At 35.8% G+C, this 13,249-nt stretch overlaps 1 protein-coding gene across 6 annotated transcripts in view; it reads left to right on the top strand.

The window, feature by feature from the left end:
* The window catches only part of LPIN2 (lipin 2), a 47,192-nt gene that overhangs the window by 11,565 nt on the left and 22,378 nt on the right, over positions 1-13,249 (top strand). For 3 of the 6 annotated variants that reach the window (XM_080381382.1, XM_080381378.1, XM_080381383.1), the window contains exons 2-4: positions 3,315-3,515; positions 6,751-6,846; positions 10,246-10,544. In XM_080381382.1, the coding sequence (XP_080237508.1) occupies positions 3,324-3,515; positions 6,751-6,846; positions 10,246-10,544 (587 nt within the window). In that variant the 5' untranslated portion in view covers positions 3,315-3,323. Of the gene's footprint in view, positions 1-206; positions 413-2,034; positions 2,167-3,314; positions 3,516-6,750; positions 6,847-10,245; positions 10,545-13,249 lie in introns of all 6 variants that reach the window. The other 3 variants (XM_080381379.1, XM_080381381.1, XM_080381380.1) reach the window with 3 other exon arrangements.

The raw sequence follows: 13,249 nt of genomic DNA, 5'->3' as shown, positions 1-13,249 counted from the left end.
TGTAACTGAGATGTATAAAAGAGAGAACTTTTGCTACAGGAAAGCAAGAATATATGTAGAATAGGTTCATGCTTCAGTCTTGTGGGTTGTTTTGGGTGATTTTCTGTATTTCAGACAAGGTCAGTTAGCACGTATGTGAGGGAAAACTAGATTATCAACTGAACTAAATTTTAGCAGTTGGTGTGAAATTCTGATCTTTTGAACAGTTGCCTCTTAAATGATAGAGAATTCCTTGCTGATGTCCACTTCTCAAGTCCTGTTCACTGAAATGAAATATGTGGAATGGAGAGTCTGTTAAGGACTTATGTGCCTGATTGTGCCCAAACATTTAACAAATTCAGTCTTCACGGTGTCATGAAATCAACTTTGCTTTGTAAGCCAATACCATAGAGTCCTCTTGGAAGCAGCCAAGGTACAGCCATGAATGACAATGACTATGTGTTACAGAATTTTTCCTAAGATTGAGAATAAAGATGACTGCCCTTGTAGGGGAAGACTAATTGTATAAACAGTAAAGCAGAGACGTTGCTACCTTTCTGTCTTGGGTTACATTTCCATAAGATGCAGCAAGTATCTCACTTGTCAAAAGGAAGATGTTCAATTTCCTACCCCAGCGTTTTTTTCTAACTCTCTGGTACTGCCCTGTGCCTCATGACTCTCTGGTGTTTGTCATGTTCTTCTTCATGAGTTAATCTAATCTACTAATCCACTGAAACAAACAACGACAAAATGGGTAGACTTTTGCCAGCTGTATCAGTAAGCTAAAATCAGCTCATTAAGAGGGTCAGATGAGGAAAGGTTGAAGTGACACCTCCCCTTTTTAGCAAGAGTGAGCTATTATTTCATTACCAAGCAGTCAATTTTGTAGTTGTACATTAAATGACTTAGAGATGAAACTTAATTTTATTAATCACTGATATTGATAGGGAGTCCGTTCTGCTAATCCCATTAGTCACTCAGTGATGGTCTGTTCTTTCTGTCTTCATCAACTATGTTGTACAAAAGCTACAGGAGAAAATTCTCTAGCATGTTACCTAGCATAGTAATTCTGTAGATAATTTCAAAAGAACTTAAAAACTGTATTGGAAAAGCCCTTCCTCTCCACAAGACTTAAAAAGGAAGAAAGGATTTTTTTTTTTTCAAAAGTCTAAATATGATTAGGTAGCATATGTTAGGCTTGAGAAGCCTAAAATGGAGAAAAATACTTCTGTAGCTGCTCTAATTCTGTGAAAATAGTTTTAGATTTCCTACATGTTTACAATTATATTGGTACTGTTAGATGCTACAAAAGTAGCTTCCTTTTGAATTAATGCAATATACCCTGCATTACTGTAAGGAAAACTTTGAGGGCTCAGAACAGAAATAGTTGATTAATTACCTAGGCAATTAAAGCAGTATCAGGAGGAAGAACTCTTGTAGTGCAATATGGTCTTGTTTAGAGTCATTAAGAAAAATCCTAGACCTTGTTCAGAGGCTAATAAAAACAGATTAGCAAATAGAAAAAAGAAATTCACTGTAGTTTTTTTGTTTTATAAATACTATCCCAAACCAGATTTTTTTTATACTTTAAGCCCTGTTATGTGCTTGGTGTTGTGTGTTTTGCTTGTTTGCAGCAGTGTTCTGTTGTCTCAAATAATATCATTAACTTCAGAGGCATGCAATTGCTTGGATGCTTGTAGCTTGTAGCAGTCTTTTGGGTGGAAGGCAGGAGATAGCAGAATGAGGAAGGGTTGCACTTAAGTTTCCATTAGAACACCTTTACAGTTTTCCTTCCTCTTTCTATCAAAGCTCAGATGTTCTGAGAAATCTTTGGACATCTTTTCTTATTGGCAGTTGTAGTTCACGTTGTATTTGTAATCTGAAAGACATACAATCATTCAAAATTCCTTCTTTCACTTAAGTATTTTTAATAGATTAGACAGAATGTTTGATAAGTGATTCTGTGTGTTCTTTAATATGTTTGATTATGGTATACTCTTCTTACTGTGTGCATCTTCCTTTCCTTGTATTCTGTCCTGAACTCCCCACTCCCAGATTCCTTTGCCTACACTACATATTGCTCTTTCCCAATTTTCGGATGTCAGGAGTATGAACAACCACAAAAACCTGTAAAAGATCTGTTTTCTATTGACTGAAACTATGAAACCTATGCAAAGTGGTTAGTGGGTAAGATAACTCTTTACACTTAAAATAATATATTGCATGAGTGTGTAAACTTCGTTAAGACTTGCCTTTCATATATGAAAATGTAGTATTTGGCATTTAGGTTTATGTTTCAGGTGTAATTTGTGTGGAAATAATGTTTGTTAACTTGTAAAGTCATCCACTTCTCATGGACGAGAAGTGTGTTTGGGACAGGGTCATGTCACTAGGTTCACTGTGTTTTTGCAGAGCAAACTTTACTTCTGCAGTTGTTTTAAATATAGGTACCTACAAGCTTCATTAAGCTGTTCAGGGAAGTGTACTTTGTAACTATACATGATAAGTATTGTAGTTTTATTAAATCAGAAGTTAATAGGAGAGTCTCAGTAACTTTGAGTATCTAGCATCACCTACCACAGGTAGCAGTCTTGCTCTTCTCAGTTTTAACTTCTGAAGGTTGATGGCAGTGCTCTTCAAGACAAGTTTTTACAAGCTCATTTATTTTTACATTGCAAGAAGGTTTAGTACTTGTTTAACGGCAAGTAAGTTCACTGGTGGTGTGCTTTCCTTATCTGGGGGGAAAACTGAATTTCTTCCATACTTGTTTTCTCCACACATGTGCAAACTCCTGTCTCCCATTAGACCTTTTGATAATTTCTTTAAGGTGACTCAGCCTTTTTAAAAATACAGAGCCAAAAAGGAAGAATTACATGTAGTGTACTATACGTAACTTTTCATGACTTTTGAGATTATTTAGGGGTTTTTTTGCATCCTTGTGTACAGTTTATCTCCATTTTCAGTAGAGGATCAGTTGTGTTAAATAGGCAGTTTTCAGAGAATGAATTTGTCTTTTCAGCTTATGAGAGTAATTATCACTTGAATCTAGGCTTTGGGGATGAAAAATGACATGCTTCAAAATTTAAAATGTTTAAATAATCATAGATTCAAGTTGGTAAACTATTAAGAATAGCTTTTATGACTCTGGAGACTTAGTAATACAAGAATTGGCTCAAAATTCTGTTGACTTGAAGGCATTTGTGTAAAGCTTGTTACAATAAGAGTAATTGATAAATGATGCTGCACATCTCTATTTAGATGTTTTTAAAAAACTAATTTTAAAAACCTTTTTATTTTTTAAAAAATAATAATTTTTTTTTCTTCCTTTCCCTTAGTCTCAGACTATGAACTACGTAGGACAACTTGCAGGACAAGTCCTGGTTACTGTGAAGGAGCTGTACAAAGGCATTAATCAGGCAACCCTTTCAGGATGCATTGATGTCATTGTGGTCCGGCAACAGGATGGTACATACCAGTGTTCTCCTTTTCATGTCCGATTTGGGAAGCTTGGTGTATTGCGCTCTAAAGAAAAAGTGGTAAGTTCAGAAAGTGGGCCAAACCAAAGTTTTTAATACCAATGCATTCCTTTTTTCCCCCCCTCTTCCTTCCTTCCCAACCCCCACATACCCAGTTAGCAGGCCAATTTAGTACAAAGCAGTTTCGCATATATATTCTGTGGAGTGACAGTTTTGGAATGCAAAACAGAACTTCCTGTGGTAGTCTAAGGGCTCTGCAGAAAAAAAAAAAAAAAAAAAAAAAAAAAAAGAACAATACAAACATACAAACTTCACAGTCTTTACATGGCTATTTATTTTCTTATTTAAGTATGCTGGAAAGGAAATGCTTATTGCTATTTAACTGAGGCTTGATATTACAAGCAACTATTTTTGGAATGTCTGGAGGACAAATAGAGCATATCTTAAGGGTTGGTGACCTAGCATAAATAGTACTCCTTGTTAGCTTCAAAGCTGATTTGCAGTAGAAATGCCGTTATTAATATCCATAAGCAAATAAAAACTGTGACTGAAGCTTCATTCGTATGTGGGCATATTTGACAGAGAACCTGGTATAGTAATTCCCTGTCCAGCCAGTCTGAAACTGTGGCACTACCTGAGACTGTCCTGCCGTCCCCTTTCCATAGGCTTTAGGACTGTCCTGCCGTCCCCTTTCCATAGGCTTTAGTACTCATGCCTAGGGAGTGAGTTGGATAGGGTTGTATATTGGGCTGAAAAATGGACCTACTGTGTGTGTGGGATGGGACTTTGCATTACTGTCAGTAGGGAATACTGTGTATGGCAGTATTGCCTGGGGATGTGCTACGAAAGGATGGACTGATTTAAACAGATCATAAAATCTTAAGATTATATGCTGCTTTTCTAAGAAGTGAAAGGACACTGCAGGAAACTGCCTCCATTTTTATATTTTGGTGGTAAAAGGAGAATAAAGTGCAACTAAAAGAACAGTTATATTGGGACCTTTTTGTTAATAGTCCATACTGGGAGTTACATGCATTAAAGTTGCAAGTTAATCATAGTAACACAGGCTAGCTGCAGTTTCCTTGTTTCATTTTTTTGTTTTGATCTTCCACTTGCTAGTACTTTTCTTTATGTGCACACCAATGACAGATTTGATTTTCCTTAACAATTCTGCAACTGAATACATTACAGTTTTTTGGCAAGGTATGAGAGAGGTGATGTAGCTGTACTTCTAATGTCTAAGCAAGTGAGATATACATACAACAGCAATGATATGAAACTTGAGCTTACTGGATGTCTTCAATTACACTTCTGAGAAGCTGAACCAAATTTGAGAGGATTTCAGCTTCTGGGTACCTCTAAAAAGCTGTTGAATAGTAGAAACATCTGCTCTTGGTACCTGCTGTACTAGGCTGTCAATGTACTTCTCAGCTTTTGCTTGAGTGGATGGGTGCTGCTTCTTGCTCCCTTCATCCTTGGAGTTGCCATTCTGCATTTGACTGTTCTTTTAGTAGTCAATTGCATGTTTATTGCTGTGTTGTGTATGCATTTTTCACTGGCATGTCATGAGGCTAGGATCAATTGGTAGTCTCAAGATGTATGGGAACACAAAATATGCATATCTGTGCTTCAACTCTATACTTAAGATACATACTGAAGTCCAGAAACCAGTGTGAGGTATAGGTACTAAAAGTACAGATATTTGTCTATCTAAATCAACATAAAGAAAAGGTTGAAAAAAAGAAACATTAAGGTAATTTTTTTTAAAAAAAACCCTTCTGTTAGTGAGTTGGAAATTCAAGAAAGTATTTTAAGAATAAACTGTGTTCAGTAGTGAAATAAATACATTTTTCAGATCAAAACCTTTCAGTTCTTGTGGGGAAAAAGAAAAGCTGCTATCTTAAGCATTTGGGTATAGTCCCCAGGCATGTTTGCTTAATCTTCCTGTAATTTATCATCCTCTATGGTTGGGTTTCTAATGTGGCTAATGGTTTTATTCTCATAAATGGGCAAATAACAGAGTGGATTACGATACATGAATACTGTCTTTCTTAGCTCTGTAGTGGTGTTTGGGGTTTTTGTTGTGTGTTTTTTTTCTTGGCAGTATGTGCTAATCTTAAAAGTAGTTCTCTTTCCTTTTTGACTGGCCATTTCATGTCATGATACCTAACTATAAATATAGGTGTTTGTATCACAGTGCTAGATGTATGGCTTAGGGTTTAATTTTTTGTTTTGTATTGGCAGGAAACTAGAATTTGAGTAATGTACATATTGGATCTCTCATAGCAATTACAGTATTTAACTTGGTCTCCTTTTGACAGAAGTGTTTAACCTATATATAATCTGAAATGCCATTGGCATTTTCTGCAGCAAGGCAAGTCCATTGTGTTTCTGTCTGACATGTATTAAATTATTTTTAATTAGCTAGGCTAAATGCAGATATACAGAAAAGCAGATTTACTGGAAAATATTGGAATTTTATCTGAATACTGAACACAGTTTGCTTGGAAAAATTTGAAATGGAACTTAACTGGATGCCCAAGGTTTCACAAAGAGGAGAAAGTAAAATAACTGTATTTTGGTTTTTGAAAGGCTTTTTTTTTTTTTTTTTTTTTCCATTTTTCCTTTATTTCATACATGTGGGGAAGGGTAATCTCTCCCACCTGTACAATGTAATCTAAGTTAAAGTATCTTTCTATAAGAACAAAACCATTCTTCGTCTGACAAAAGCACTGTGATTGCAGAAGGGTTGCGGTCCTATGTCATATCCTCATAAATTCATGAGAAGGAAAATCTGAAACATTAACTGAGTTGCAGAAGTAATTGTGGCAAATCTCTATCCCTTTGAAGCAAAGCCTGTCTCCAGGAGGCTTCCTGTTTGTTGTCTTGAACTCCTGGTACTCGGGACTCAGATTTATACCAGGCCCCAATTCAGGCTGAGCTTTAAACATATGAACAGTCTCAATTATTCTTCAGGGAAATAAAGACTAGATCAACGAATATTATTTATGCTTCTAGCTCTCCAAATTAATTGAACAAGATTCAGTCTTTAGATGTTCTTTAATTTTTTTCCTATTTTTCTTGTAGGTGTTAGGTTCTCTGCTAGGAACATGATATATTTTGCAGGTTAACAAAATAAAGAACATTGCTTTTTGAAATGTCTCTTATAACGGAGTGAGGACAATGAGACGCGATTATACAATGGAACAAAGTTTACTGTCAGAGCTGAGTGGGCCTTGAGGTCAGTGCTTTCCTCTATGATGAATTATTTACATTAAATTGTCTCTTTCTGCAGATTGATATAGAAATTAATGGCGATGCTGTTGATCTTCATATGAAACTGGGTGACAATGGAGAAGCTTTCTTTGTACAAGAAACTGAGGAGGAAAATGTAAGAGCTTTGTGTGCAGTATTAACAGAGTAGTGTGTTAAAAATGCTTAACATAATGTTGTCAATATTGTAACTTTTATGAAAGCTACATTTTCTGTGACTGAACCTTAACATCACTTTCATATGCCACCAAGATGCTTGGTACTTTGCACAGTCCTACCAGTGATAAAAAAGTAACTACTTTTTTTTTAATTAGAGCATTACTTGAAAGATTTGTTGGATTTTTTACTTTATTTTGGTATATTCATTCTTGTTGACTGCAGTTACATAAACTGCAGTGCCTTATAATAATTTTTGCCTTAAGTTCTTATAGCTTGTGCTACTGACCTCTGTACTAATAAAGGTTGTCTGTTTTGGCATGTTTTTAATTTTTCTTACAGTTTTTAGCATAGTTTTTCACAATTTTATATATGAAACTTCCACCAGTTAACAGTATCTTCCTTGACTTGAGAATATATCCTGTACAGTAATTAAATTTCCCAAGAACCTGTTGCAACTGGAACCTAATGAGCCTCTGAAAAACGGGAATAATAGTTCATTTTTAGTCTGATTTCCTAAGGATGTGGGACCTATATAGTCATAGTATTTGTCAGTCCTGAGCTTTGGTTTTGCTTGCTTTTGAATCTGTTGGCATTTTTTAACAAGACAGAAGGAAAGAAGTTCTAAATACAAAGTTCCAAAAGGTTTAATGAAAATAGCCCATTAAAGGAGAGAGGGGAAAAAAGTCTCAGTGAAGTAAAAGATGAAGTGTTAATTTCCTGTTGTTTATTAGGAGTCAGACTTTCAAGGAAATGAGCTTCATCCACTTTATAGTTTATGCTGCTTGTTTACTGTGAGTGATTGGAGGAAGCTGTCATCTTGAAAGGAGTTAAATATAATTTAAAGCGGAAGGAGAATTTAAGCATTGAGACCCCAGATGATAACATTTAAGAGAAAGGAAGGTTGTGTTCTGTTTTAGCATACACCATGATTAAAATCAAACCTGAAAGCAATTTTTTATAGATATAGGCTGTGTCAGCCATTGGTGGGAACTGATCAGTCTTAAGACTTTTCAGAAAGCAAGGGTGATAACCACTACTGTTGTTCCCAGCACAGTGTTTTAAAGGAGCTATTGCACTTGCTTAGTATGTTTTAATTTATAACGAGTGCCTTATCTGTGTATAATGTGTTTCAGAAAGCTGGTAGTTCATGCCAAAACTATAGATCGAGTTAGCTACAAAGCAGAGGACTGAGTTGGTTTTAGTGCTTTCAGAATTTATTTTTTTCCTCAGTATTTCTGCTACTGATCAGTTTGTCCTTGTGGTCACTTCTTGAAGCTATGCTTAAGGTATAAATGATAAAGCTCTCCTAGAGTTCTCGATGGATTCAGAAAAGTTCTTTCAATTGGTCAATTTTTCACATCTGGACTTTCAGAAGTAATACCACACACCTCAATTCACATAAATCAGGACTACTATAATGTAACTTTTAGGCATCATTTTTCAGCCAGTTTTCTTCTAACCTTTCCTCTGGTTTTTGGTGGATATTTTTGTTTGGTTTTTTTTTTTTTTATTATTTTGTCTTGCTATTCTGGATTTATTGTCATTAATTGTATAGAATATTAACTTTTAGGTGCTATCATTTTATTTGGAGGTTTTTTACAATGCAAAATCTGTATCAGTGCAGTATAAAGCTGTTTCTTGTTCTCCTTTCTCCACTTCTCTCTACTTTACAATTACTGGGATAAAACGTAGTCTGTAACTCTTAACTCAGTGGAGAAATTGAATTTAATATTAAATATTATCAGTTCAGGCTTTGAAGACATCAAAAGTAGTATCAGTGCTCTGGCTGTTTCTGATCACAGTGTAGTTCCTGACTAATCTGTGTAAGAGTCCTGTAAAATAACAGTCGTCTTGTAATTAGTTCTATTCTTACCGTGAAATTAAGCTCTGTAACTTTTTCTCCTTGCTATGCAGATTCCATTCTCTATTTTTGTTCCGCTTTGTCCTTTTGCGGTGTTTCTTTCAATCTCGGTGTCAGTATCTTTAAATTTCTTGTTACAATGCAAATAAACCCCAGGCAGTCCATTGGTTAAGCTTTGCCTTCATTTGAATTGTTCCTTCATAAGGCAGTGAGTTGTAATTAATAGAGAGTTGGTTGGTTGTTGGTTTTAGCGAGTAAATTATATTCACGGTTTTCTTTTTGAAAGATACTTTATATAAGTAATTTCTGACATGGATGACGAGACTGAACGCATCTTCACCAGTTTTGTGGGTAACGCTGAACAGGGAGGGGAGGTAGACAGGCCAGAAAAAGAGCCAACTTGTTGATCCAGTCTCCCAGTTGGTGAAGATTTGCACAAGGTTTAACTAAGATAAATGTGAAGTCTTGCATCTGGGTTGGAAGAACTCCACACAGCAGTACAGGCTGGGGTCTGACTGGATGAAATGCATCTCTACTGTAAAGGCCAGCAGTGTGCCTTGGCAGCAGTGAAGGCAAGTGTGTCCTAGGCAGCATCGGCAGGAGTAGAGCCAGCAGATGGAGGCATGTGGGATTGTCCCACTCAGCCTAGTATATGTTAGACCAAACCTGGAATGCAGTTGTGGTCTCCCCAGTTCAGGAGAGACATGGAAAATTGGAAGGAGTCTAGTAGAGAGCCACCAAGGTGATCAGAGGGTTGGAGAAGTTGAAATAAGAAGGAAGGTTGCTGGAAATGATTGTGTTCAGCCTAGAGAAGAGAAGACTCAGAGGGATCTAACCACAGTCTTACAGTACCTACAGGTAGTTACAGAACAGATGGAGGCATTCTCTTCACGAGGATGCCTGGTAAATGGGACAAAGGGGAAAATTCCAGCTGGATATAAGAAAAATCTTTTGCTACAAGAACAATATAACACAGGAATGGGTTGTCTAGAGAGGTGGTAGACACTCCCTCACTGGAGATACTCAGCCTTTGCCTTGGATAACCTAACCTGAGGCCCTACTTTAAACAGAAGATTGGACCAGATATTCTCCAGATGTCCCTTCTAACCTACACCTTTCTGTGAAATTGTTTCAAAATAAGGAGACAGCAGTGGATCTAATTAGCCTATTAACACATTTACTAAGCCTGGATAGAACTGATGTGCACAAGAGCAGATAATTTTGAAAACATTCTACTGACTGGGTATTTGTTTTGCTAGCAAAATCAATTACGTATGTCTGAAACGGTAAGAATACTAGCATTCATTTCTCAGAACTTTTTGTAATCCTTCCAGTGAACGTGGTTCTTTTCTGGATATCAGCTTCATACCACTGGGCTGTTACATGGTTTTGTGTCTAAATATAGATGCAGGGATTAATCTGTAGCTGACAACTATCCTGTATGCACAAAACATAGTAAAAAATATAGTCTGTTCTTTATTTTCTTTTTTGGCTTAGGAAAAAGTTCCTGCATATTTGGCAACATCTCCAATACCCACTGAAGACCAGTTTTTTAAAGATACTGACAATCATTTGAAATCAGGTGAAAATGAGAGGACATGTGCAAACTCAGAAATTCCACACACTGTGGAAACAGAGACTGTATTCACACCAGGTTCTGTGAAGAAGAAAAAAAGAAGAAGAAAGAAATACAAACAAGATAGCAGGAAGGAAGATCAGATCTCTTCTACTGGGACGGAAGAGATTTTTGAAATGGAAATAAGCTCAGATGATGAAAAAAGTGTTCAACCCTTAAGGTAAGCTATCAGATACTTGCTGACTGCTTTCATTGTTATCACTGAACATTGAAAATGTAACTTGTACCTTTCCTCTGTGCTAGCAGTGCATAAGTTTCAATAGGCTTTGGGTAGGCTTTTCCTCAAACAGAACTCCAAACCATTATCTTCCACCTCTTTACAGAATCTTTCAAGTTTGGCCATTTTATTATGAATATAAAATCCAATTAAGGCCATTCTGGTAAAGAAGTGTTGCCATCATCTTCTAGAGTGTTTGGTAAACTCTACATAAACTGCAGTGTGGAATGCCTGTAGTACACCACATCTGAATTTGACTTCTCTGTATCTTCCAAGTTTACTTTGGTAACGGAAAACTACGTAAGTTAATGATCCTTCACATTAGAAAAGATAATTCCTTACATCTGTGTAGTCATAAAGGAGCGGGAAAAAATCAGTCAGGAATTTTGAAGTAGATAAACTATTAGCAAAGTGGAGCTTGTGGTAAAGTGGTAGCACGTACTAATAAGCTGAAGAAGCTTATATGAGTAATAGGAAAGATTATAGTAATAGAAGAAAGCTATCAAGCATATAAATGCTTAAAATCCAGGAAAGGCGGCCTCATCAGTTTTATGTGGAAGTTTCTTAGGCTGCTTAACAAAAGAAGCGGGCGTAGTTTTTAGACAAAGCTAGCTGCTTTGTTGGACAGCATTACTGTTAAATGTAGTACTGTCTGAATAAATTAAAGATCTGGTCTGGGAATTGAAAGAATGTTTTGCTATAAAAGAATAAAGTATAACTGAAAAAACTCCTTCAGTGTGGGTCTTTGAGGGTGTCTCAACTTCAGTAAGTATGGATCAAAAAAGTTAATGCAACAGAAAAACATGAATACAAACTGTTATCACACCTGTGACCAACAAAACACAACAAACAAAATTATGATTTTAAAGTGTTTTCTAGAATGTCTGTGGCTTTCTTAGTTCATTTGCCTTATTTTTTTACTGTCATGACAATGAATTGTCATTTAGATACTCATCTGTTTAAGTCTGGGAATTGGCATTTTGTTTAATTTGAGATTTTTCCCGTTTTTTCCAGTTTAAGAAAAACAAGATCTTTGTTCAGTCTTCAGTGTGAGGGTATTAAGACAGTAACTTGTCATAGTGAAACCATGAAAAATAAAAACAAGCATCAAGTACAGGAAGAAAGAAAATAGAACCCATGAATTGTTATTTCTTTAGTTAATTATTTATTACAAATGTATGAAGAATTTAGGAATGTCAGGCCAATAATGGCTTTTTTCATTCCGTGTTTAGAATTCAAATTGCTATTGTATCAATTATCTTAGTTTGACTAGAGATGAATAAAAAATTGAAGGCTTGATTGAAATGTCAGATGTTTAGTCATAGCTGAACAGACCACGGTGCGTTCAAAGGTTACTCTGGTTTTATTTTTTGTATCCTTTAGAATGAAATATTGAAAAAGCTTTTTATTTGGAAACCACATTTTTTTACATATATATAAACAAAGAGCAGTAGAAATGAACTCTTGAATTGTTACGATGTGGAAGGAAGAAAATTTTTTAAAAGAAAGCTGTTTTCTTGTGAATAGCAAGTATAAGTGCAGGATGGAAAAATACATTGCAGTAATGGAAGCCCAGAGACAGTAGGTTATCTGATAGTGGAGTTCATATACAGTTATTCCAGTGGGCTACTAAGGGACGAAATAAAATGCCTTGTTATAGGCGTACACTGCTTTCTTCCCACCTAAAGATATGGTTGTGAAAAAGTGTAAGCTTTCTTTTCACATCCTGTGGGCATGTAAGGTGATAACAGCGGGTTTGTTTTTGTTATAAATGTGTGGCTCTGGAGAAAGAAGAAAATAAAGAAACATAACTAACTTGTTAGACACCACTTTAGATTTCAAAGTGAAACTGGGAAGTGAAAAGGGAGGCTGATGTTCCAACAGGAAGGTCAAAAATTCAGCCACAGGTACCAGTATGTAATGTCTTACCTGGTTCTGTTCTTACAAAGTGGAAAACAAACTGTTTCCTGTTCTTGGGAAAATCCAGCTTTCTTTAAAACACATCCTTTGTATTTTCTAGCTGTGATTTAGATATATTAATAGTGCTTAACTTATCTAAAATAATACCAGGAGGACTGAGATTACAGTGTGTACAACTCAGAAATAGGGGGCATTATTTCTGCAGTGCTAAGATGTTAAAGAGTTCAAGTAGTTATCTGTCTCTAAAATCTTACGTATTTATTTAGACCATGTATGAAGTGGATAAGGATTAGGAGTGGTAGCACTGTTTATAAATGTTGCAAAATAAATTAGAGTTGGTAGTGCAACTTATAAATTCAAGATAATGCATACTGATTTTCCTCTTTGTTTCAGTAATCTTTGACTGCATTTTGATTTTTAGCATTCAGATTTATTCACTTATGGATGAAATTTGATTTTTTTTTTTGTTTTGTTTATGCTTCATATGAAATAACTTGATCACTAATTTCCAGTGAATAAAATCTGTTCAGTACCATCTGTGTGTCATCTTGCCCCCCTCTGAAGTCATAATGTTGAGGACCTCTGATTTTTTTTGTGTGTGTTTATTTATTTGTTCAATAATACCTTTTTCCTTTTTTGGAGATACTTAGCACTGCATACAGACAAAGACAGCACGAAACATCTTTGTGTCACGGTTAGCTTGGTTTATGAATACCGAGGATGTACAG

The sequence above is a fragment of the Falco punctatus genome (genome assembly GCF_963210335.1).
Source record: "Falco punctatus genome assembly, chromosome: 3".
Lineage (NCBI taxonomy): Eukaryota > Metazoa > Chordata > Aves > Falconiformes > Falconidae > Falco > Falco punctatus.
Note: the sequence above shows the minus strand (reverse complement) of the source record. Positions and strands in the feature narration are given on the sequence as shown.